Source organism: Lissotriton vulgaris, chromosome 5 (assembly GCF_964263255.1).
Source record: "Lissotriton vulgaris chromosome 5, aLisVul1.2, whole genome shotgun sequence".
NCBI lineage: Eukaryota > Metazoa > Chordata > Amphibia > Caudata > Salamandridae > Lissotriton > Lissotriton vulgaris.
The window spans coordinates 1993288288-1993315079 of NC_141693.1; the positions used below are offsets into that span (position 1 = coordinate 1993288288).

At 46.3% G+C, this 26792-nt stretch overlaps 1 protein-coding gene across 2 annotated transcripts in view; it reads left to right on the forward strand.

The window, feature by feature from the left end:
* Nucleotides 1-26792, forward strand: part of TSC1 (TSC complex subunit 1) — a 302457-nt gene that overhangs the window by 262518 nt on the left and 13147 nt on the right. For both annotated transcript variants that reach the window (XM_086924753.1, XM_086924752.1), the window contains exons 19-21: nt 24369-24491; nt 25748-25935; nt 26171-26332. In XM_086924753.1, the coding sequence (XP_086780879.1) occupies nt 24369-24491; nt 25748-25935; nt 26171-26332 (473 nt within the window). The remainder of the gene's footprint in view (nt 1-24368; nt 24492-25747; nt 25936-26170; nt 26333-26792) is intronic.

Genomic DNA, 26792 nt, shown 5'->3' on the forward strand with positions numbered 1-26792 from the left:
CTGAGTTTTGGCTTGCCATAACGAAGCAGGAGGGTCAAAAATAAAATCCCTGCTACAAGTCCCAAAAATAGTGGTATGCCGCCAAAAACAGAGTGAACAAAATTAGGAATGATTCCCAAAATTGCCTGAAAAGTTGTTAGCAGTCCCGTAAAGACCGTCTTAAATATGCCTGGGATGCTTGTGGCACTAGACATGTTAAGGAGTTGGCTGAGCATTTATACGAAATGCACGGGGCAATTTGTTGATAAAAGTTCATGAACTTCAGTTGCTGTCCTTGCAACTAGAAGATCATACGTCTCTTTTGATGACGTTATAGGCACTGTTGTCTGTAAAAGCACAGACTTCATTTTGCTTAAAGTATCAATTCGTATAGAATAGAGATTCAGACGAGGCCAGATGGGAGTCACTGTGTCTGCAGGCCCACTCGGGAACAATGCCTGCATACAGCATTTGACCATGGATGTTACGCTTACTAGATAACTTTTCCCTGGCACAAGGCCACAACATCTGTGATCCGTTCTAAGAATGTAACTCCCGTTAGCAAGTTGCATAAAGAAGGGCTCTATCTGAGTTGCAGGTGTGACTAGCTGGTGGCATGAAAGGTTGTTAGAATTTCCATCACATGCTCCGTGTAAATTAATACCCTGACACAAAAGTATACAGCTTAGTGAATGTTTACAATTGTCACCACTAAGAAATACATTTTTGTCGCTGTCACTATAGCAAGAATGTGTGTATGGTAATTTCCGTTCAGATTTTACATATCCTTTACCCAATTGTTCATACTGGCCAGTAGGTATGTATTCAAGGCACTTTTTAAATCAGAAAGTTGTTATCGGAATAGTGATAATTCCGTGTATTATCCATTCAATGACAGGACTCTGACATTGTCAATGGTAATCTCTCAAGTTTTTCGATGCTCAGGATTGTATAGTCTGCTCCTTTCTGTGCCAAACTGATCTGATTATCAGTAAGGTTAAAAATGGAAAATAATGACGTTGTGTTGATTAAACGCCAAGGCACATAGCCTGAACGAAGATTTTGCAGCGTCCAGCCCAATTGTATAATAGAACGTAATTGAGATTGGCCATGTTGTAACATTAGCAAGTCTCTCTCTATCACATCAAAGGCAGAGGATACAATATTGTCCAACGAATATATTCTGGAAGACAGAGTCATTAACCCATTGTCTACTACAGAAAGTGATTTCTCCAAATTAATACGATCAATTTCTCGTATTTTCTCAGCTGTTTCAATTTGTTTGACTTTCCAAGCCTCGTTGTACGCAGCATAGATACTGGTCGCTATGAAACGCTTTTGACGCCGTTTGCGTGGTCCAAGAATGAAATCGCGCAAATCAGCACCATCTTTTAGTATAGACAAGTGTTGCTTAATTTCAGCCAGTGTGGATGATGTTAGCCATTCAAGGCAGAGTTTCCCTACACTGTATGTTGTTGTTGTTATCCCTGGATGTTGTCTCTGGGAGTATCTCGGGTCTAGTCTGGTCATTTTTAACCCCTGTGTTTTATTCAGGAATCTATCTTGACAGTTGTTTGTGTCAGTAGGCCAGATTAACCACTTTTTCCAATCAGGATGTGTTCTGTTAAAATGTAAAATTTGTGACACGTCTAACTCAATATCTGCAGTTATATTTTCAGGTATTGGCTTTGGAATAGACGGTGTTTTAAGGTCTTTGATCTTAGCTAGGCCAAGACAGGATGTTTGGTGTATTGTGTCATTTAAAAACAACATTTGTTCTGGTATCATGCAGGTTCTGAATAGTGCTTCAAGGCCTTGTACCTGCCAATCTTTTGTACCCCAAATTGTTTTCGTTTCAATGTTATTTTTCCAATAATCAAAACCAAATGTCATCATTTTGTCATAAAATGCTTCTGAATATATCAATTTAGAATTTGTCAGCTTGTTTTCATTCCTGTTTTATCTAACAGTTTGTAATAAAACGTTTCTGCATCACTGGTGTTAAACCCTGAGAAGTATTTGAATTTCTCAAAAAATGCTTTAGAACTGCTTTTAGGTGGTGTAGCACAATGTTCCCATTGATTATACATAAAAACATTTCTAGGCTGTGCAGATTTATGCAAGTAATGATCACCATAGTGTGTGTAACAGAATAACTGCTCATAACTAGATGAACCCTGTAAATAATCATGATCTGTGAATCTAGCTGACATTACTAAATCAGACATCATGTCATTAATACTGTTAAAGTCCCAATCATCAGAGAATGTACTAGGTTTTACAAAGTCACTTAAGGAAACCTTCAGTTGATGAGGATACTTCTGGATTTCGACCGGACCATATATTTCATAGTCTGTTTTCTCCCATACTACCCCACCAGGTATTGGAATTGCTGTGACATTTACTGTTGACAGTTCTCTTTTCTTCACATGGGATGATCTGTGTGGTTTCAGGACTAGGTTGATGTTCTGACTTGCTGTGTCCATTGTACTATATTTTCCCTCAATGAATTTTCCCAAAGTACCATGATGAGCCAAAGCAGGAGGAAAAATACACCTAGACCGAACCAGAACTCTAGCCAAGGGGAAATAAAGTAGATTTCCTTCAGTTGATGAAAGAGTTCTGTTGCTTTTTCTTTAAAAGTCTTTTTTGTTTCTGGCATCACTTCGGGGTCGTTTTGATCTTCAGAGAAGTTGTCGAAGTTGATGAAATAACCAGAGGCAGTTCTGTCAATTGATGGGATTGTTCTTTCAATCTGTCTTTCGGTAGCATTTTCTGATGCCACATTATTTTAGACTGGTGTTGTTTCTTGACGAACTGTTTCAATCTGTGTCTCAAGAGGCACGAGTTCCATGGCATTATTGCATAGTCCTTCACTGTGCACTGCAGGCTGATCGAATGTGATTAGTCTTTCAGTTTGAACCTCTTGGATTGTTGCAAGTTTGGGTATTCTGTTGTTTCTTGGGAGTCCACTGGGCCTACTGTTGATTATAGGCCACATGCTTGTGGTTTTACCATGTCGATGGACACAACTCTGTTCTCCTTTTTACCAGCAAGGGGCGGTAGTACTACTGATCTTGTTCCGGTGACTGCCAAGACAGGTACTGCTTTTCTGTAAGAAGGCCCAAATTCCTTCTTCACCGCGATCTTTTCTCTGACTAGTTCCCCAATCTTTGGAATCCAGACAGGCCTTGCTGGGGCTGTTGCTTGTGGTGCCTCGTCAGTGGTATCTGGCTGTTGCTTTAACTTTATGTTGCTTAAGGATTTTCTTGTTTCATTCAGTTCCTGTAAAACAGCCAAACGATCCTTTACATCAAAGTGCTTTGTTTTTTCTTGTACCACTGACATCTGGCTATCGAGGTCCTGAATGTTCATTCTAATTCCGAACAATAGTTCGTATGGGCTGAAACCTTTCAGAGAATTTCTTGGCAAGTTATTAAGACTAGTCTGGACACTTATTAAATGTTTGACCCACCCAGCGCCTGAACCTAATACCTTTGCTGTTATAGATCGCTTTATGTCCCGGTTTTTCCTTTCAACCACACTATTCCCTTCGGGGTGCGACGGACAAGAATACCGCAACCCAATTCCCATGCTGGCCATGGCCTCCTTATAAGCTCGAGAGCTGAAAGCAGGACCCTGGTCAGAATGGAACGTGGTAATTGCGTATATGCCGATATGGACTCTCAGATCTCTCTTATAACAGTTCTAGCGTCAGCCGAGCGCAGGAGGCTACATTATTTAAGTGTGTTTAGCCTTAACTGTGTACAATGGGACGCGCTTCTCTTCTTTGATTGCGCAGATAGACCGCCTTATGCTGTCTAGCAGGGATCCTGAAACTACACTGGCCTGTTCATTACTGCGATCTCTGTTGTAGTTTTCACAATTTTGAGCAAAACATTGAATATCTATGCTCATTCCTGGCCACCAGTACTCTGATTGTAATTCTTTCAGAGAATCCTTAATTGTTTGGTGTCTCAGACCCAACCCCATTTGTGCTTCCAGTAAGAGGAAGCCCCTCCTGCTCCTGTTTGGAATTACTCTGTCCCCCACTCCAGGGATTCGAGCAAAAGGAACGGAGTTTGCATCGATTACGTATGCATAATTGAGTGGATAGTTCACGGGTAGTGCTGCACAGTCGCCTTTTACGGTCGTTTTTACTGCCAGCATGGTTTCCCCGTCTATGTATTTATCCGTACGCTTTTTGGTGGCTACGAAAGCCGGGTTAGTTGCTTCCGCTGTGGCTGTATTAGCCAATGAATTCCCTGCAACGTGAACGCCATCACGTTGAAGACTCTGTGCGTGTATCACGTTAGTCTTTTGTAGTTCTTTGGTAAAAGAGCTACCTGTTTCCAGAGCAATTTATGCTTTATTGTGGCACCTGTGTCATCTTTGTAGTCGTTTTCAATCCACCTCTGCAATTTATTGTTGTAAGAGTTGACGCAAAAATGAGAATCGCACACGATAAGTGTCGGGAATTCACGTTCTGCATTTTCAAGCGCCATCTTTAAACATCTGATTTCAGTTCTCTGAACCGAACAGTTTCTTACAGATTCAGTTTTTGTTACTTTCGGTCTGAATTTACCGCACAGCCAACGACCTTTAATAATCGCACAGGCTGCATCGTAGGATTTGCTTTCTACGTTGAAATGCTGTACAAATCCATCTGTATAGATTATACATGCGTATTGTGGGAGAGGCAGAAGTTCGATTGGCAGAGGATATTCTTCTTCATATTCTAAATCATTCAGTTCTTTAAATTGCGGGGCGAAATAGTATTTCACATCTTCCGCTCCTAGAGAATCTACACACTGTATCCATTTCGGATCCAGTGACACTGTAGGCATGTTTACTGGTCTGAATAGCGCTTCGAAGGCGGATTCCGCTGTAAGGATATTAATCCGTTTGCCGTGTGCTAGTTCTCGTTCATTTGCTAATGCGATTTGCACTGCTTTCACAGTTCTTTCTGTGTGACTGAATGCTTTTTCTGCTTGTGTGTACAAGTGAGATTTAATTGAAATTGGTACCTTTTCTCCCTCATTAGAGGTTAGGTACGTGAATCCGCATCTTCCTGGGATGACTCGGATTACAAGATCGATCGTGTTGTCACGTGTATCTAATTTAGTTTTAGCTAACATGTCAGTTTGCAGTGATCTCAAAATTTCTGTGTGTTTTTGAGTCCAATTGATTTGTTTAAAATCAGGTATAATTAGTTCGTAGAGAGGTTTAACCCTCTCTGCGTAATTTAGAATGTATGTTCTTCCGAAATTCAGAAAACCTAGAATGGATTGTAAATTCTTCAGCGTTTTGGAGCTTGGAGTACAGCGCACTTCTCTAAGAAGTTGTCCGCTAGGCTTTTCCCTTCACTTGATAATTCGTACCCTAAAAATAGTACTGTCAGATGGGCAATTCGAGACTTTTTAAAGTTGAATTTGTAACCCTCTGCTGCGAACCCAAGTATAATGGTGTTCACTCTTTTCAAGTGAGTATCCAAGTCGTCGTCTGTGAGATAGATATCATCTACGTAAGATAATGCCTCATCATCATATATTTGTAGTAACTCTGTTACCCTAGCTGAGAATAGTCCTGGGCTGTTCTTGAACCCCTGTGGGAGTCGACAGAATTTTTTCTGCGACCTAAATGCTGAGAAAGCGGTCAAATATCTGCTTTCCGGTGCAATGTTTTGACAAAAGAAACCATTAGATATGTCTAATGTCGTTTTATATTTTTTCCTAACTATGTTATTCATTAGGGCTGCACTATGCGAGTTTTGTACTGCAAATGTTTTGCAACATGTATTAAGGTGTCTGTAGTCCAAAACTAGACGATATGAATTGTCTGGCTTGGAGACAGGAAACAAAGGATTGTTCATTTGAGAGGTGCATGTTTCAATCACCCCCTGGTACTCAAGTTGATCTAAGATCTCCCTGACTTGTTTTTTAGCTTCTTGCTTAATGGGATACTGCCGTTGGGCAGTTGGTTCACTTTTTAATTGGATTTTGTGAGGAGTTGAGTCCTCATCCCATCCTACATGATTTTTATATAATGCAGGTGCCTGGGCCACTGCCCATTTCCTTGCATATGTATATTTTTTGTGAATCGGAATGTGATTCGAGAAGGCAGGCATAATCACTTCTTCGCCACTAGGGCACTCCCTGACAAACTCTGGGGGCCAATCTTTTTTCAGCTAACAGAATATCATAGCCTTTTGAGAGCTTATCCCAAAATAGACCTCTTATTTTCCTAGTCTTATCACCCTCTATACGCAATGTTATTTCGTATATTTTATGGGGCTCGCTAAGTCTGGTGTCGGCAGTTTCAACCTGAATGAATTCATTCGTGTCCACTGTCTCCAGATGACTCATCAAGATCTTGCGCGCTATACTGATTTCTGCTGCACTGTCCAACATTGTCAATGCCCACTCCCCGTTTTTCAACTGTGTCCTGAGTATTCTCGGCATGGTTGATTACTCTAATACTGGCTACCTTCTTTTTCTGAAATTGAGATTTTTTACTCTGAGCAGGTTCCTTGTCTTTGGACTTGGTGTGCTTTCCTGGGTCTGACCGTCCTCTTCTTTCCGAATTCTGTGGAAAAGATCGAGAGGGACGTGTATCAATACTTTGATATCTATCAGGTTTTTTCAGATTATCCCTATTTCTAAGGTTATATCTTTTCTCAGAGGGCTCCCTCTGGGGAGACTGGCGTTCTCGAGTCGGAGTTCTTTCACTCCGTCGAGGAGACCTTCCTCTGGACTGGAAAACTTTTTCCTTGGGAGTGGATTGTTTATTTCCATCCCAGCTCTTTTTAGGAGTGTTTGAATTATTTTTAATAAATAATTTTTCAGGATTTTCGAGCAGTTGGGGCTTAACTGGTTTTCCACCCAAGCTGTCTCTACCTAATTCTTCATAGCATTTCTCTATGATTTTGGCAAGCTCAACAGGATCTTTTATATCTGTTTCCTTCAACTTCTGGCGGATCGCCACAGATGCTGCTTCTCCTTTTATGTTGGCTAATAATATAGCCGAGACCTGCTTGAAGTCTTTCAGTAATTTCATACCTAGATTTAAAGCGGGCTCTGGACCGTATTCATTTTGAATCTGTTTTAGCACTTCTGGTATTACCGCCATAGACGGAACACCGTGTGTTTTTGTGTAAATGGAAGCAAAGACTGTACCCCAAGTGTCGCAGTCCTCCACATGTGGTGCGATTCCCATAGGAAGGCAGATTGTCAAGATTCTGTGTTTCTCAATAGGGGTAGTATCAGGAAATACTGCCTCTATTTGAGTGATTTTCTGTGCTAACCAGAAAGGAATTTGTTCCCGTTTTACGGGTGTTTTACCAAGACATGACTGTATGTTCTGTGGTGTAATTTTATTAGTGTTCCCCTGATGAGGGGTCAGCTGTGGTACATTAACAGCTGGCTGGACTGTTGCAGTCCGCATTACATATTGGACTAATTGCCTATGTATTTTAATTAATGTTTTTAGCTGTACTAACAGCTCTTCTCTAGACATTCTTGCAATGTTAGGATGTGGTGTGTAGCTGGCTAGAACTGGCCACGTGGCTCCTGGTCTACCTAGTGGACCGAGCCTGGTAATGTGATCATTATGTTTTAGGGCGCCATTAAACCAGAGCAGGTGCTCTTGAAATTTAAGTGGAATTTCAATCTCCTCGAAAGGAGCGTACTCTTCCGGAGGTTCCTCTATTCTGTAATAGTGAAACTCTTTTGTTGTAGCGTTTGCCGCTGGAAAGTTTATCCATGAATAGAATACCTCTGTCTGCCGATATTCGTGAGACTCTATCACGAAAATTACTGTACCACCTTGAGGTGTCAGTCCGTTCTCTATAAGTTTTAACGTTATAGATTTTCTTAAGTGAACCGGGATGATAATTGCATCCGGGTCAGTCTGTAGGAGACTCGAGTCCTCCCCTATTAGTAGGGATGCCAGTCTAACTGCTTCCCTTTCTTCTTCACTGTCTGTCATTTTTATAAATGCAGGCTTTGCAGAGTTGGTCTCCAAGACACAGATTAGGTGCACAATATTTTGGAACATTGTATCCTTCAACGTTGAATAAACCAGAGCTTTACATAGGAATCTCTTCCTACTAAGGTCGGGCGGATTTTAACCTTTCACCCACTCCAGACGTCTATTGGAGTATTTACGGGAGAAAGGGGTCTGTGTGAAATATGCACGACTGAGTTACTCTAACGTGTAGTTCCTAGTTTCCCACTAGGCCCTGCGCATTGGAATAACATAAACAGTAGTATCGATGTAGAAGTGCGGATCTTCCAGGCCTCCACTGACTATGCTAAACTTAATTGGGTGTGTTACCAACTAGCTCAGAGGTCACTGGAAACTTTCTTCTCTGCATAGGAAGTGATCAGTTTCCCTGGCACAGACAAGAAGGGATTCAGCTTTCCAACAACCGTGCAACATGACAACTTTGCTCCTCAGATCAAGAGTCAATCTCTAGGGTCGTGTGAAACAATAGACAGGTATTTCACTCAGTCAGATTAGTGCAGTTTACTTTCACGATATGTAGAGAATAGAGAGACGGGCGTTTGTCAATAAAGGGTTAACATTTATTGAACAGTCTTTCTTCTCGTACAAGAGAAATGTATTGCCACAATTGCAAGACTTGTTATTATAAAAAGTACGTACAGTAAGATAAGTATTGCGAAATAATACTGTAAAAGCATTGATATGGTTTCTTAGCCATACAATGGTTTAAAAGTAATAAAACATATATACAGTCATATATACATTAGGCTAAAATACTCAACTGGTGCTTCTAACTACGCCTACCCCAGTGTGCCTGACCTAAGCCTAACACGTGGAAGGGGAGTAAGTAAGTAGCTTTAAGTTAAGTTGGTTTGCTTCAAGAATTCTCATCTAAGGGTTTAGTCCACACCATACCTCTGAATAGAATGATGGAAGTCTGGTATTTCCTTGAGGGGGAACTCGGTATCCCAGTCACCCGCGAGGGCAGACTAGAAACGCTGGAGCTGGATTTCTCTGTTCAGCGCGTCGAGGAGGAGGAGGGGGGACAGCGTCCGCGGGCAGCTTGGCATCTGCTGGGCTCTTCGCAGAGGGACGGCTGTTCAGCTCCTAAGCTCACCACACCATCGTTCGCGCTGTAGCAGTAGCAGCGATAATGTAGCTGTAGCAGCGATAATGGTATTAGTAGTTTCACCAACAGCAGCGGGGCAGCAGGCTGCAGCAGCAGGGTGCATACAGCATACAACAGCTAGCAACAGGGTAGCAGGCTGCAGCAACAGGCTATTGCTTAAGGCAACGTTGGTAATATTTATACCTGACAGGTGCCTGGTTTGACGCAAGTTTGCTGGACATAAGACGTCAATTAAAGATGTCACTAGGAAGTGATAGCTATCAGTTGCTCATTAGAGTTCCATTACTAATCAAAACACAGCAAGCGGGGATTTCCAGGTTTGCTGAGTTTTTATCTTGTTGAAGAACTCGGAGTGTTAATCTAGGAATATCAGATAGTGACTTCTGCTCTGTCATTGCACTAATTGGTTGCAAAGGAAGTGGCAGAGAACTATTCTGGAATGTGGCTCTGTTCGTGTGAGGCCAGAGATGACTTTCTGAATATCGCACTTGAACGGTTATGCCAATATAGGGAATAAATGGATTTATAGCCGAATAGGGGCATAAGGTCGCAGTATCGATCAGGAACCTAGATAAACACGCAACAAGCCGCCGGAGCCAATTCTGGATACCATGCAAGAAAAGCTGAATTCCAATACAAAAGAAAATTTAAATCCATGGAATCACTTCAGTCACCCTCTAGCGGAAGCTTCTTTAGTCGCTCATTTTATCGGAGAGGTTCAAAAGTACCTCCACAGATGCCAGCACATCTTACCACAAGACTCGTCCAATGCTCCCCCTCTAGAGGATTTTACAATGGTAGTTACAGAGGAAACTATTTTAAAGTAAGAGACAGAGGTACACCAACTTGTACTTCGCCATCTCCCGGCAAGCAGTGACTTAATTACTATTCTCCTCGAATATCATACACCTGTCGGTAGAAGACTGCAACAAGGTCTTCCCATTTGGCAATCAAAACATCTGACAAATGGGTGTTAAAACATTATTCATCATTTTTATTCTCTGGAGCTCACCAGCAATCCCTCCCAATATTCCGCCTTTCATTCACACTCTCTCTCTAGTGCCTCAACAGCTGCTCAAACAAGAAGTACAAGCTCCTCTAACAAAAGGAGCTATAGAACCAGTTCCAATGCAACACCAAGGATCAGGGGTTTACTCACTTCACTTTCTAATCCCCCAAAAGGGCAGTTCTCAGGTCATTAAACCTATACATACTACCAGAACACTTCCATATGGTACAAACTCCAACAGGTGCTTCTGGACGCCTACTTTCATATCCCTATTTGCCCAGCACATCACAAATATCTTAGATTTGTGATGGCAGGAAAGCACTGTCAATTCAAAGCACTCTCATTCGGAGTCACTTCTGCACCCATAGTATTCACCAAATGTCTAGCAGTAGTAGCAGCTCATCTAAGAAGACAGCCGATTCAAGTCTTCCCATATCTAGACAATTGGCTTATCAAAGCTAACTCACACAACAAGTGTTTATAACACACTCCGATTACTATATATCTTCTTCATTAGTTAGGAGTTAGTCTATTCACAGAAATCCATCTTCCACCCTCACAGCTGCAACCCTATCTATGCTAAGCACTCGGACAGGTTTAGCCTATCCCAATGCAGCCAGAATTCACAATTTTAAAACAGTGTTACTACAATTTGAAAGCAATCAATATTTAACAGTAAGAACTTTCATGCATCTTGTAGGGATGATAGCATCATGCATTGCCATAGTACCTCATGCAAGAATAAACATGCGTTCTCTACCGGAATGCATAGCACATCAATGGAATCCATTACAGGGTCAACTAAAACATCTAGTGTTGGTAGACAACTGCACCTATCGCTCTCTGCAGTGGTGGAACACACAAAACCCTAAAGACCAGCCCTTCAGCAACCCTGTTCCACAGATCGCGCTCACGGGGTGGGGTGCCCATCAATACAACATGTAACAGTTCAGGGCCAGGGTGTCTGACTCCAAACACAGAAATCGCCACATCAACTTCCTAGATCTTCTATTTGTTCAACTAGCGCTAAAAGCATTTCTACCTCACCTGATAGGGAAAGTTTTCTTAGTCCGGACGATATGACAGCTAAGTACTATGTACAAAAATAGGGGAGGGGAGGGAGACACTCTACAGTGATCACGCCTCTCTCAGACCATTTGGCAGTACTTCGCAGAGTCCAATTGCTAGCAGAACACCTTCCAGGTACAGACCTCAAATCTGCCAACCTCCTCAACAGGAACACGACCCCCAAGTCCTCCTTCCATACTTAAACAAATGGGTGTTTCCACAAAGAGAACTCTTAGCAACAGCAGAGAACTCAAAATACCCAAACTTTGCCTCCAGGTTCCCACACCCTCTATCCAAAGGCAATGCCCTATGGATGAATTGGTAAGGGACATTGGCTTACACTTTTCCGCCTCGCCCTCTTCCATTTCTGGTTTGAAAGGTCAGGCAAACATCTCACACCCTTATTCTAGTGGCTCTCACATGGCCTCGTCAACCATGGTTTACCACACTACTAGAACTGGCAGTAATTCTACACCAGAAGCTTCACCTCCACTCCAACTTCGATGACGTCACGGAGAGTACTTGGGTGCCACCCATGCACGCTGACGCTGGTTCTTTCTTGTTTCGTGCAGATCTATATTGAGCATGTACCTCGGCCATTTTTTGGCCACTTTTTGAGACTTTTTGTCTCCTCAATTAGTCTCCTAGTGTACGTAGAGATGCCCGGCTTCAAGTCTTGTGGTCGTGCCGCCGTAATATGTCGGTGGCAGACCCCCATGATGTCTGCCTCAACTGCCTGGAGACAGACCATGACTCACAGGATTGTCGGGACTGTCGAGCCATAGCCCAGAAGGCCTTGCGATAGCGGCACCGGAAGTTGCAGGAGGCCCGGCACTCCTCTCACCGCTGCTTGGGGTCTAGAGGCCATTCGTGGGACCACTCCCGGGACCAGAATCGTCGCTCTTCGAGCTCTGTCTTCGCCTTCAGACTCCGGTAAGCGACGAAGTCGAAGAAGCGTGCTTACTCTCAGACATCCCCCGTCACTCCTTGGAGGCAGACGAGGGGGGCAGGGGCTCCGCCCCTGCGGCTCCTCCGGAACCTGGGAGTCTTACGGCCTACCCGCCACACCCGGGTCTGTCGGCGACTCCCGAGCAGATGCAAGAATTTCTTGCTGCCATGGACCGCCTTTTAAGGCCTCGGGCTCCCGCCGGCGTGCCTGCGGGCATCGCGGTCCCATGTCCAGATCCTGTTGGCCTGGCTGCACCGCCCCTGGTGCCAGCCCTGGAAACACTGGATCCAGCCCGACGCTGCCCTTGGCTCCAGCCCCTGCATCGCCACAGGCGCCGCACTGGGTGCCGCTTATGCCGCCCCTGCCCCTGGACCATTTTTTTCCAGCCTGGTATCCGCATTGGGATGCGGCGCCAGTGCGGACCCGGCTGGCGCCATTACCGGCACTCCTACCGACACCGCTTCCGTCGCCGCTGACCCCCTCTCTGGCTCTGGTCCTGCCGCCGCGGCCTGCTCTTTCTACCCCGGAGCCAGACCATGACTGGGACGGCTCCGAGGACCCCCTTGCGTGGCAATGTGACTCAGAGCATGATTGGGTGGATGACCTTCAGGATGCAGGTGAACTTGATGTCATCTGACCCAGGATTTGCCTATCCTCTACCTACTATGGAGGAGGGCGCTTCCTACAGTAAGGTGTTACGTCTGGCTGCGGAGGTTCTTCATCTCAACCTCCCTATGGTGGCCCTTAAAACCAACCTCCTTACGGAGGTTCTCCAGACGGCGCCTGCGTCATCGGAGCCCCTGCTTCCTTTCAATGAGGCCCTCCCCAAAGTCCTCTTGGGCACTTGGTTGCGGCCGGCCTCTGGAGCGCCGGTTGATATGAATGTCGCTAGGCGTCCTCGCCCAGAGCCTGGTGATCCTGCCTTCTTGACCACTCACCCCACACCTGAGAGCCTGGTCATTCAGGCCTCGACTTCGCAGAGTGCCTTTCCCACGGCTCTGCCAGATAAGGACTCAAAGAGGCTGGACCAATATGGCAAGAGGTTGATCTCCTCAGCTAGCTTGGGGTTCCGGTCAGTCAACACTGCCTGCTTGTTGGGCCGCTACTCCTATGCGGTGTGGGAGTTGGTGTGGGAGTCTGTAGCTGAGGTCTTGCCTCAGTGTTCTGAAGAGGTCCAGGCTGTCCTTTCCAGAGCGGTTGCGTAACGCAAGGATGCAGCGAAGTTTGCGATCAGGTGTGGTCTGGACACTGCTGATTCGCTGGGCAGGGCGATTTCCACGACTAGCGTTGCTGCGACATGCCTGGTGGCGGTCTACGGGGTTTTCGACAGATGTCCAGAGCTTGCTCATGGACATTCCGTTTGATGGCTCCCGCCTCTTTGGTGACGAGGCTGACCATGCCCTAGAGCGCTTTAAAGACTCACGGGCCACGGCCAAGTCTTTGGGTCTTTCCACGAAGAGCCCTGCCACGTCTGGGTTTCGTTCCTTTTGTGGCCATGGTAAAACCACCCACGCACGCTCCTCCACTAAGCCTGTGCAGAACCCTCCCCAGCGTGGCCGCGGATGTGGCTTCTGCAGGGACGGGTCTGGTAATCAGCGAGCGGGTCAGTCCATCTCCACCCCCGCTGTTTCCGCCTCTAAGCCTTCCTAATCCGAGCTTCAGGGGTCACCCCAAGGCGGTGGGTGGCAGGGTCCACTACCACCTCCACCTCTGGCACGAAATTACCTCTGAGGTGGGTGCTGCAGACAATCTGTCACGGTTACTCGCTCCCCTTTCTGTCCTCCCCTCCGGCCATGCCACCTTGGTACCACCGCATGTCAGGGGAACATTTGGCTCTTCTCTGTCAGGAAGTCACTGCCCTCTTGGCCAAGGGGGCCATCGAACGGGTTTCCAGTCAGGAAGTAGGGAGTGGTTGCTATTCCCACTACTTCCTGGTCCACAAGGGGGGCCTACGCCCTATCTTGGACCTCCGGGACGTCAATCGCTTCCTCTGGAAGGAGAAGTTCAAGATGTTAACTCTGGCCCTGGCTACCCTGGAGACTGGATGGTGGCGTTGGACTTGCAGGACGCCTATTTCCACATCCCCATTCTGCCGGCCCACTGGCGCTACCTGCGGTTCATGGTAGGCCAGGAGCATTTTCAGTTTACTGCGCTCCCCTTCGGCCTTACCAGTGCCCCTCTGGAGTTGACAAAGGTGATGGCTGTGGTCGCAGCTCATCTGCGCAGGTCAGGGGTGTCAATCGTCCCCTACCTCAACGACTGGCTGTTGAAGACGGGCTCTCCCCAGGCAGTCATCAGCCACCTCCAGACTACGGCCGACCTCCTGCACTTGCTGGGGTTCTCCATCAATGTGCCAAAGTCTCACCTGAGTCCCTCTCAGAAGCCCCCCTTCATCGGAGCGGTTCTGGATTCAACACTGTTTCGGGTTTATTCCTCCCGAGCAGTGAGTCCGGGATATTCAGGCTATGATTCCGCTCTTTCAGCCTCTATCCCGGTTTTCAGTCAGGGTGACCCTCCGGCTTCTGGGCCTGATGGCCTCCTGCATCCTGCTGGTGACGCATGTCAGATGGCATATGCATATGCGGGCTCTGCCGTGGGACCTGAAGTTCCAGTGGGCGCAGCATTAGGGCAACCTGTCAGATCACTTCCAGATCTGAGGGTGCTGCATGACAGTTGCAGTGGTGGCTCACGAATCTCGTTTGGGTCAGTGGCAGATCCCTCACCCTTCTCCAAACCGGAGAACACAGTGGTGAGGGATGCGTCCCTCCTGGGATGGAGAGGCCATATAGGAGAGGCAGAGATCAGAGTCCTCTGGTCTCCGGCGGAGCCAGGCTCCATATCCTCCTCCTGGAGCTGCGGGCGATCCGGCTTGCACTGAAGGCATTCCTTCCCTCTGTCTGGGGAAGTGTAGTGCAGGTGTTCACGGACAACACCACCGCCATGTGGTATTGCAACAAACAGGGCAGGGTGGGGTCGTGGACACTGTTAGGAGGTTCTGCGCCTCTGAACATGGCAGGAACATCAAGGCATTACCGAGGTGGTTCAACACCTGGCAGGTTCTCTGAACTCCAGGGCAGGACGCCGGTGCATGGTCGATCACGAATGACGTCTGAACCCTCACGTGGCGCAAGGTCTCTTTCTGCAGTAGGGAGAGCCTTGGTTCGGTCTATTCGCCACCGAAGAGAACGCGCAGGGTCATCGGTTCTGCGTGATGGAATTTCCAAGGCGGCACTCGCTCGGTGACTCTTTTCGTCGCGAGTGGAGCTGTGCTTTATTGTAGGCCTTTCGGCCTATACCATTTGTGCCCAGAGTGTTGAAGAAAATCAGATGTGACTGGGCCCAAGTCATTCTTGTGCCTCAGGACTGGGCTCGAAGAGTATGGTACCCGAGCTACTCAGTATGAGCATCCGTCTACCTCTTCGGGAGGATCTTCTGTCGCAGCAGCAGCGGATGGTTCTGTGAGAAAGTGGCTCTATATATACTGGACCAGAATAAGGTACAGTGTGTGTGTGTGTGTGTGTGTGTGTATAGAGTCCACAGCCCCCAGAGGTATAACAGAGGATAGTCAGGGCTGACCTTACTCTCCAAAGTGGTAGCTTGGTCGAGCAGTAAGGCAGTACCAGAGGACAGTGTAAAGCATTTGTTGTACACACTCAGTCAGAAAAAGGTTTCACACACTCAAGGACGGAACTCCAGGCCAATTGTTTTTATATCAAAAGATATAGTTGTTTTATTTTTAGAACCAACAGGCATAACTATACTTTTCTCGATAAGAGTACCCTCGTGTAATTACTTTGTAAAGGGGCAATAAAACTTTGTGACACAATAGATACAGAGGTTGCAGTAGGCAACACAATTCTAAACAAACTATAGCATTGAATTCAATGGGTTTTCATCATATAAGTACAGTTAAATACTTTGTAGATTACTTTAGTAGTTCCAGGACTAAATCCTAGATTCAGTCCTGGGGGTCTGAGCTGAAACCAATTTAGTAAAAACGTTTTAGTTACTGTAGTGAATTTTCAGGAATATAAAGCTGTTTTAAAAGTTCACACTTTAAAACTTTTCAATTTAAATCTGGCAATGTTATCCAATGGGAGAAAATTCAGGTTGCAGGTAAAGTATGATCTCGTTACTTTTGTAATCCAGTACTGGGCTCCTAGGGCCAGCACTGGGGTCTCATCTTAAAACAGGTAAGTAATTGCGTTTCAGTATTTCGTATGATTTTTACAGAATATTTCAAGTTTTCAAAAGCAGACTATGGATTCCTATGGAGAAAATACAGATTACTAGTAAACCCGGTAAGGATTACTTTAGCGATTCAATACTGGGCTACAAGGTACAGTAATGGCTTCTCCCCTTCTCACGGGTGAGTACTTCGGAATTAGGGTGATTTTATATCAATATTTTTAGTTTCCAAAACTTCACACTTAGATTTTTCGAGTCAAGCCAGTTCATGTATAGGCATTTATATAGCGCACTACTTACCCGGAGGGTCCCAAGGCGCTTCGACCGCTGCGAAACCCTTCCTGGCTTCTCTGAGAGATGGTCCCTTAATGGGTATCTCCAGGGTGAGACCAGGCATCCCCGGCGGTCTGGTGGGGCCGTTAGTGAAGATGAGGCAAGCTAATGCCCAGAGTTGCCGAGTGTGATCGCTGATCAGAGTGGGCACCGAGGCGAGAGAATTATCGAGTCCGCTGACCCTGGTCCAGAAACCTGCCGCGCCGGGAATCGAACCCTGGTCCCGGGCCGTCCTCTGCTCTCGGGTCTGCCGCCTCTAACCAGTGAGCCACACTACTTCATGTTATCCAATGGCAGGTAAGTGAGTTACCGGTTTCCAGGTGAGTACTTGGCTGGTGAAGTCAGGGTCTTGGGCATAGACTCAGGGTCCCCCAGTGTCAGGTAAGTACAGTTGGTTCACCCTCAGCGGCACAGGGGCGGCCGGGTCCAGAGGTAGTTAGGCCCAATGTTATCCAATGAGGAAAAGGGGGCCTCCAGTTGGTGGCTGCTGGCTAGCAGGCCATGCGGCTGTGGGAGGTGGGCTCCTGGTCACTTGCTAGGGGCGTTACAGGTAGGGCGAGGACAGGGACCAATAGGTCCCTGTCCTGGGGTGGGTACACCCCCTAACCTGCTCCTCTCCTGTGGGAGGGGGGGGAAGGAGCCTAGCTGTGATTGGGCAGGGCTCCTCATCTTCAAGATGGCCAGAGCCCGGGGTCGTGCTTCACCTAGTCTCCCCCACCTAAGGGGTGGGGTTGGCACAGGCTGGCACACCCCCCTTTATGACGAGGGCAGTGGGTTTTGTGGGCATGGCACACAGATGTGTGCCATGCGACTTTGTTTAGTTCTGTACCTAGACACTCAGCCTGCAAAACACCCACTGTCAGGGTACAGGGCTACTGAGGGTGGCACAATAAGTGCTGCAGCCCTCGGGGGTCTTCTCTGGTCACCATACTCTGGGTACCTAGGGTACCATTTACTAGGGGCTGACTGGTGGCCAGAGATGCCAATTAGGTTTTAGTTTCAACACAGTTTTAGGGCAGGAACACAGGCCCTGGGTACCTGGTTGGCAGGAACCCAGGGCACACTCAGTCAAAGGACATCAGCAGTTCAGAAAGAAGTGGGGGCATACCAAGGCAAGAAAGCTGGCACTTTCTCACAGGTCCTCCACCCGAACCTGTCCAGCCTCCACCTCCATGCTTGGAGATTGAGCGGCGACAGTTGACACCTTTCGATCTTCCTCCCGAAGTCTGTGATGTTATTATGGCAGTCAGGCTTCCCTCCACCAAAACGGTATACGCCTTCAGGTCTAACAGATTTGTGGCATGGTGCACAGCAAAGGCTGTGGATCCCATTTCTGCCCCCCTTTCTGAGGTTCTTCTGTTCCTTCTCTCTTTGGCCCAGCAGGGCTCTTCTCTGGGCACTATCAAAGGATATCTTTTGGCCATCTACATCTTTCTACGCCTTCCAGATCAGCCTTCTCTTTTTAAATCCCTGGTTGTTAACTGTTTCCTTAAAGGCATTACGCATACGTTCCCACCTGTGCCCTTCATAATGCCTCTGTGGGACTTGAATCTTGTCTTGACTTTTCTCATGTCTGCTCCTTTTGAGCCCCTTCATAACGGTCCTTTACGTCTTCTCACCTTCAAAACAGCTTTCCTGGTAGCTATCACCTCTGTTAGAAGAGTGAGTGAGCTCCAGGCTCTTTCTTTCAACCCTCCTTTCTGTTCATCCGGACAAGGTGGTTTTGAGGACCTGTCCTTTCTTGCCAAAGGTTGTCACGCCCTTTCACATCGGGCAGACCAATCACTTTGCCGACCTTTCTGCAGCACGTACACAGCAGTTCTGGGTGGATGATCAACTCTGTTGGCTACGTAGGCGCCAAAAAAGATCGGACAGTGCACAAACGGACCATCTCCCGGTTGGTCTTTCTGTGCCTCAAAGCATGTTACTCCTTGGCCAAGGAGGAGCCTCTTGTGGGGCTGTGTGCCGATTCGACCAGGGCAACTGCAGCCACTACTGCCTTGGGACGCGGTGTCCCCTTGCAGGATATTGGTCAGGCAGCTACGTGGGCCTCGCTGCTCACGTTTACCAAGCACTACTGCCTTGACAGTCCGGTCCGGAGAGACGGCTTCTTTGGCCGTTCTGTGCTTCGTGACTTTCTGGTGTAATCCTGTTCGCAGACCCTCCACCGGACTTGGTATTGCTGGGATATCTATTCTAAGGTAAGGAATCTATCACTAATGTGTCTCTTTCAGATGTATAAGTTACTTACTTGTGTAACGATATATCTGTAAGAGACATTAGTTAGTGATAGATTCCTTACCGCCCCGCCCGTCGTCCTCGTTTTGCGAACTGATTGCTAGGGTTAAGGTCATCCCCATTTAGGGCCCTAGTTTTATGCACCACTTGTCAGTATCTTGCATGGCTCTGCGTTTCGGCGCAGAATAGTTGTGCACAGACTGACGTCAGTGCACATGGGTGGCGCCTAAGAACTCTCCGTGACGTCATCTCGACACCTACGACGCCAGTGACAGACGCGGAGCCGCAGGATGCCACCTACTGGCGCACAGAGGTACTGCTAAGCAGAAAAACTTTCCGGATCCAGTCTGATGCCTGGGGATATTCTAAGGTAAGGAATCTTATCACAAACTAATGTCTCTTACAGATATATCGTTACACAAGTAAGTAACTTGTGCTATTGTTCTAACAAGACTTATGGATCCACCTTTTGAACCATTGCATAATTGCCCACTGCAATTTCTTTCTTGGAAGGTTGCTTTCTTGATTGCTCTCACTTCACTAGGACGTGGCCGTACGCTTCAAGAACTAACCTTGGAAGAACCATTCTTCTAACTCCATGAAGACAGAGAGGTTCTTTGCACCAACCCAATGTTTCTTCCAAAAGTGGTTTCTGCTTTTCATATTAACCAATCAGTTGTTCCCAGTTTTCTTCCCTCAACCGTATTCTGTAGCAGAAAGGACTTTACATATATTAGATTTCAAAAGAGCATTATTGTATTATATTGATAGAACAAAAGATTTTCTCAAAACAACTTTTTTGTTGCCTTTGCCTCCCCCCTCATAGAGGGAAACCTATCTCTAAATCTGGTATTTCTAGTTGGATTGTAAAATGTATTCAAACCTGCTATATTAAACCCAAAAGACCTTTGGCTGTATCTAGAGCACAGTCTACATTTAAAATAGGAGCATCTATGGCCGTTTAGGTAACGTTCCCATAGCTAACGTTTTGTAAAGCAGCTGCATGGTCTACACCACATCAGTTACCAAACACTATTCTGTGGATGTATTCGCACATCAACAAGCTAATGTAGGACAGGCAGTCCTAAGAACACTTTTTCAAAAAAATTTAACACCCACTGGTTAGCCACTGCTTTGGAGAGTACTGCTATACAGTCTGTGCAAAGCATGTATATCTAAAGCACACTTGCCTCAAAGTGATCGTTACTTCTCCTGTAAGCATCTATTCTTGGCATGAGGAGCTGTAGATTGACATGCTCCCTCCCGCCATGCTGGGCACCTATATTCGTTGCGGTTATTATTCACATTGTATACACATGGACATCTCTGTACTACACTTATTTACTCCATTCTCACCCTCTTGCGGGAAAACAATCTAATGGAGTTGATGCCCATGCGCACTATCACCGAAAGGAGGAGTCACCTTACCTTGTGATTGGAAAACACTTCTCCGAAGAAAAACAGCTTGCAAACATCCGGACCCAACACTAGATGTCAGGAGTATGCAAAGCATGTGAATCTACAACTTCACATGCCAAGAACAGATGCTTATAGGATAAGTAACATAATCCTTCTCTGATGCCAAACCATATATAAAGGCACTTAGTATTTTTTATAAACTAGTGTGGCTCTCATAGTTGTCTGTCATTTATCATTGTGTGTATTTGCAAATGTCTTGCACTACTCTGTGTTCAGCCTAAGGCTGCTCGGTCACACTACTCCCTAATAGAGCACTTGGGGATTGCATAGCAAGCCCCTGTCCACTCATAAGGCAACCCCTGGACTCTTTACATGGTCAGCTACCTACAGTGTCATGATCAACTGTGTCGAAAGAGGGACAGAAAAGTATTCCCTGCCCTGGCATTTGTGTGGGAGTGCAATCCCTTCGATACCTGGGCATGCAAGTCACCCATACTGTTGAAGCCCTAGGGAGGAGTGGGAGAAATTTCCTAAGGGTTTTAAGTATCCCAAAGCAATTCCTTGCTAACTTCTTAATCTGGGTAAAAAAAGAAAGATTTTTCTTCGAACCAGACTCCAAGATTCTTAGCGGGTTGCCCCGTCGAGACTGGCAAGGGAAATTCGACTGGCCACAGTACTTCCCTAAACTTGGGGAAAAGGTCCCATAGAGGAGGATTCCTGATTTTGTCGTCGTTACATTTAAGCTGTGCTGAGGAAAGCCATTGAAAGACTGCTGACAAACAATTTCTGGCCAAGGACGTGGAACACTATGATTTTCCCCAGGTAAATAGAAGCGGGGTGTCATCAGCGTATGCTACAATTTTGACTCCCAACTCTTCAGCCAAGTGAATCAGAGGGGTGACATCTAAATTAAAAAAGAAGGGGGCTGAGGCACCCCAGTAGCCACCTCCTGAGGTGAGGAGGAAAACGGGGGGAGCCAGAACGGTTGTGTACGCCCATCCGAAAATGATTTCAGCTAACTCAGGGCAGCGCCTGAGAGCCGGGTTAGCAGCAGAGAGTGGGGGACAGTGTCTAATGCTGCTGAGAGGTCTAACAGAATTAGAGCTGCCCTAGCGCCTGAATCCAAGCACACCCGAATGGCTTCCGAGACCTCCACCAGGACCGATTCAGTACTAGAAGAGGCTCTGAACCTGGATTAACCCGCATGAAGTAGGTCAGAGACCTTGAGGAGGAAGTCAGTAAGTGGTTTACTACTTTTTCGCAGACTTTCGCCACACTTGGAAGGAGAGAAATAGGGCGATAACTGACTGGGTTCAGCGGATCCAGTGACTGTATTTTTAAAAGTGGTAAAATCTTGGCCTATTTCCATACTGAAGGAACATAAGTCTCCTGGAGGGGCAGATTGATGAGTCTGTTAACTTTGATTGCCTAGAGTAAAGGAGTAAAGGAAGCCTGGATGGAGCGAATGTTATCAATAAATATGTGAGAGTTGCTGACAGCTCTAGGGGCCATAACCCTCTTGACAATGTAAACAATTTCTTTCGAATTGTTCCTGGCTAGATCAATACGATCCGCATAGTAAAGTATTATACCTTTAAATCCAACTTCTGGGCTTTCCTAAGAGTCTGCTTTGCCGAGGGGCAATATTCCTGCCCCCAGCAGCGTTCTAATTTTTTACAGTGTTGCTTCTGCGTTTTGAGCTTGGGTGAAAACAACAGCTTGGGAGAATCCCTGGACCGTTTGAGAAGGGAAGTAGGCGAGAGAAGATCCACTGCCCTCTTGATCCAGCTAGAGAAGCTTTCAAGAGCTCCCTCCAAATCATTGGAGGGGGCTGGTCTTTGCTCAGCCAGAGCACAGCTGAAAGTCAGCAGGTCCATTTTGGCAGTGGCCGAACCTTGACCGGCGCTGCCTGGAAGAATGTTACCGTCCGGGACCCAGGAGAAGTATGGCAAGAAATGGTCAGACCATGGCACCAGAAGAGGATCCTCCACCATAATTGGGAAGTTGGAGCAAATAGGATCAAGGATATGACTGCCTGAATGAGTTGGTGCCCTAACCCATTAAGTAAACTGGGCAAGGCTTAGAGTCTAAGAATTCCCTGGTATCCCCTACATCTGCCCGGTCCAGATGAATATTAAGATCCCCCAGGAAGAGAGCGTGCGTAAAACGTAGAGCGCAGGGAATAATAACATTCACCAAATGTTTGAGAAAAGGCCCTACCGGGCCAGGGGGCCTATAAACCAATGCTCCACCTAGTGAAGCGTGTGGGGAAATAATGATACTGAAGTCAAGGACTTCAATCTCTCCTAGCTGTGAAGACTCTCCATGGCGGAAGGCCCACTTGTCCCTGTATATAACCGCAACACCACCACCCCTACCGACTTTACGGTCTGCCCGAGAAATCTTATATTCGACTGGTATCACCATCTCAATAATGGGATTTGAGGATTCATTGGGCCCAGGTCGCGCGGTTTATCGGAAAGGGGGTCAAAAATGTCCTGATGGGGTCTCCCTAATGAGCGAGTGTTAATAATCGCTGCTTTAAACTGGGGCCCCTCCTTACGGTCACTAGAAAGGGTACTGGAGTAGTGGGAAACGCCATACCAAGGCGCAGCAAAAATTGCATCTTTTGCAGACAGGGGGAGGCTGATCTAAAACCTCCCACCTGCTAGACTGGAGGCAAGGGTGTGGGCGAAGCATGAGCAGTTCATTGCGTCTGTAGGCCCGAGGGGCATCTTGGCACAATGGCAGAAGGACAGTGTGGCTGGCACTGGCCGCATCCGGGACATTGACGGGCGCAGACGGGCTCGCCTTTGGCATGCCAGCGGTGCATCTGCGCAGCGCGCATTCTTATGGGGAAGCCACTCTGACAACTAGAGTGCGCACTGAACAAAAATGGCGTCTCTAGTTGTTAAGTGGAAGAGAGCAGGAAGTGGCTGCCGGCCCGGACTCCCCTGTCCAAGGTAAATGAATTTGCGTATTACCTAAAGCCCTTAAGTATTAAACTCCACATCAAATTCATAGTGCAAGTTCCCAATAGTAAAATAATCAGCAGATACAATAAAATTAATTAAAAGCAATATCAGCGATAATGTACAAATTGGCAGGGGATAACACGAGCAACCCCACAAGGAGGAAGTAGTGTTTTGCTAGTCCCTCTGACTTAGCTCCCTGTTGGTTTTAGTTGCGTAAAGTAAACACATAGTAACGCTTTCAAGAAACACTTTGGTAAGTGTCAAATTTGTTGAAGTTGTTAGTGGTTGAGTGAAAAGTTTTGATTCATTATACCTTGTAAAATGTGTATCTCCATAACCATCCAAAGGATCTTTTTTGTTTGACTAAAATTCATAAAAATCTGCGCTTTTTTTTATAAATTGGTGTCTGATTTCTTCCTGTCTTTCTTTTCTTCAGTTGTTTTGGTGCTGTTTACATGTTTTACGCGTTTTCCTTTGTGTAAGCCGGACTGCTCAGAGCCACAGCTACCCAGGGTTGAGCTAAGGTGTATCAAACTAAACTGGCCCGAAAGGGGTTGGTAGTGTACTATGTGTAAGTCACACTATTACATGGTGAGGTCACACAACTACACCATATAATACACCCCATTTTCTCACAACAGACTAATCTTGTTGCACCTGGACTTGAAAAAAATTGTTTTTTCAACTATGTAAATACATACATGGGAATAATTGATAAACTTGCAAACTATAATAAATTGAACGTTGTTATACTTGTCAAACAACATCAAATGCAATAAATGTTTGTAAATGTAAAATTTGCCCACACACACACACACACGCTTCCCTCTCTCTCATCCTATATTAAAGAAGTACTTTTTCTTTTGTTTCATTAAATTGCACTTTGTAGCTTTTATGTCCTCAGATAAGTCTTTTCCAGTCTCAAGGCATCCAGTTCTCATCCTGTATAGGGAAGTAAAGTAGTTTAGTTGTGCTGAAATGAGTATAGTTTGTGATGTGTGCTGTTAATGACAAACTGGGCACTTAAAAAAAAAAAAAAAAATCCTGTTTTCTCTCTTTTCTGGTTTCCTTATCTAGCTATCAAACAGCGAGTCTGTGCAGCAGCAGATGGAGTTCCTGAACCGTCAACTCCTGGTCCTGGGAGAAGTGAATGAGCTATACCTGGAACAGTTGCAGAACAAGCGCACGCACACCACACAGGTATATATGCACTCCATGCAGTTGCATACACCTCCCTTGTATGCACCGCAAAATATAAATATGTATATGCACACAAAGCATGGAAGGTCCACAAATCAGCCTGACTGGGTGAGAGGGAAAGCAATGGGTACCGCTTATATTGTTTTGCAAGCTAAGCAAGCATTTCATTTGCACCTACATTTCCCTGTCTGCTCTTTGTATGGCCAACGTAAGGGCAATGTTTGTCTTTCTGAGTGCAGTTTTTATAGATGGTTTGCTTTACTGTGCAGTTAACTGGTGTTAACAGGGTGCTATCTCCTCGGTGCTATTTAGTGAGTTGCAGATTCACCTGGTATTTTGTAGCAATGCACTTGCTAGAGAACCTCTGAAGCACAGGCAGCACCCAGCTGACCCCCTCACCCCATTGCTCCCGAGCTAATGTAGTCATTTGTGGTTTGTTCTAGGCGCATGCGATTTGTTGCATCCTTGCTACTATAATAACTACTTAAAGCATCAGCTTCCCGTTATATCTAGTCTGGAGCCTTCAGTGGTTAATGTTCACTACCCATGATCCCTCTTTTTCTATGCTATGCTTGAATCTCACTTATTTCCTCACCGTCCGGCCCCTATTTCTTTTTTTGCTCCTCTGTAGTACTTTTAAAAGGAACCGATTTAAGTATGAATTCACCAAATATGGCGTACATGGTTTGCTTTCAGCGCGCCCTTAAATTTAACCATTTGCCTCCTGCACTGCATCTCTGCCACAGCAACCTGCCTCGCATCTATTAAAATGGTACACCGCCTTGGATGTGGAGGCCCTCTTCCTACGTCTAACTCGTGTGCTTCTCCAGAACTAAACTATAGAGTGGACCTTGGTGTATTGTGCCCCTCAGTTCATGCGTTTGAACCACTTCTTTTATGCAGTCAGTACCTGCACCAAGTTGGGTGCACCAACCTAGTAAATGATCTTTGTTCGTGAACATGTAGCTTCATTTGTGACTCTGTTGTGCATTTGTTCAGCTGTGTTTGATTTTTTGTCAGCACCTGCACCCAAGTTGGTTGCACCAACCTAGTAAATGATCTTTGTTCGTAAACATGTAGCTTCATTCGTGACTCTGTTGTGCATTTGTTCAGCTGTGTTTGATTTTTTGTCAGCACCTGCACCCAAGTTGGTTGCACCAACCTAGTAAATGATCTTTGTTCGTGAACATGTAGCTTCATTCGTGACTCTGTTGTGCATTTGTTCAGCTGTGTTTGATTTTTTTTCCTTCACATAGGAGATGGAAATGCTGAAACTTGCTTTCCAGAACGAGAAGGACCAGGCAGAGTTTCGTCTTGCAAAGCAAAGCCAGAGCCTGGAAAGCGCCCAGAGGGGAATAGCTGAGATGGAGGCCTATGTGGCAAAGAAGGAGCTGCTGCTGCTGGAGCAAAAAAAGTACTTGGAGGATGTTAAGAGCATGGCCAGGTTAGGAACGCGCAGCACACATGGCTCTCGAGGGTTGGAACCATTCCACTCCACTTTCCAGTTCAGTATTTTTGGCGGATGTCTGCAAGCAGCTGTGGGGTGGGCAGCTATCATTGTTTAACACCCTGAACAGTGGGCAGTTGCACTCAGTTCTGTTTTAAGAGACTGGGATGATGTGTGAGTGGCAGTGCCGCTTGATAGTTTGTGATCATCTTACCTTTTTGTGTCCGAGCAGGGGGCAACTGGAGGCTGTAGAGAGCAAGTACAAGTCTCAGCGACGGATCACTCAGGCACTTGAGGCGGAGATCCTGGGACTTTACAGCCGTCTAGAGAAAGAGGGTCCGAAGCAAAACCCCAACGAGGAGAAAGCCGAAGCAGCAGAGGTGGCTGAGGAACGGTGAGGCTGGCGTGGTGGGATTTGGTGAAATAGGAGAGATAGGACTGGGTAGCACACATGAGACTTTGAGGCAGAGGGCCAGGAGCGAAAGCTATCACATGAGCTGCCTTTCGTTAATTTATTGAGGCTGTAGTTAAAGGCTGAAAAATAAAATCGCTGCTCAGCAGTTGATAGAGGCCATGTTCCGAAAGGTTACATACAGTAATTACATAAGCATTGCCTTCAAATAATTTGTTTATTTCGAAACCTAGGCTGTCTCCTTTCAGTACTCCAGGTGTCGGAGGGCCTTCACCTGCAAATCTGGGAGTGTCAGATAAAACACATTCTCCACTTGCATGTCCCATCCCTGCCCCCTCCAGGAACCCTGCTCCTGGAGCAGGGCCCATAATTCCTAGTGCCCCTTCCATTCCTTGCTTATGGTTGGCATTTGATCACAATCTGATGCACCGGCACTCACTCC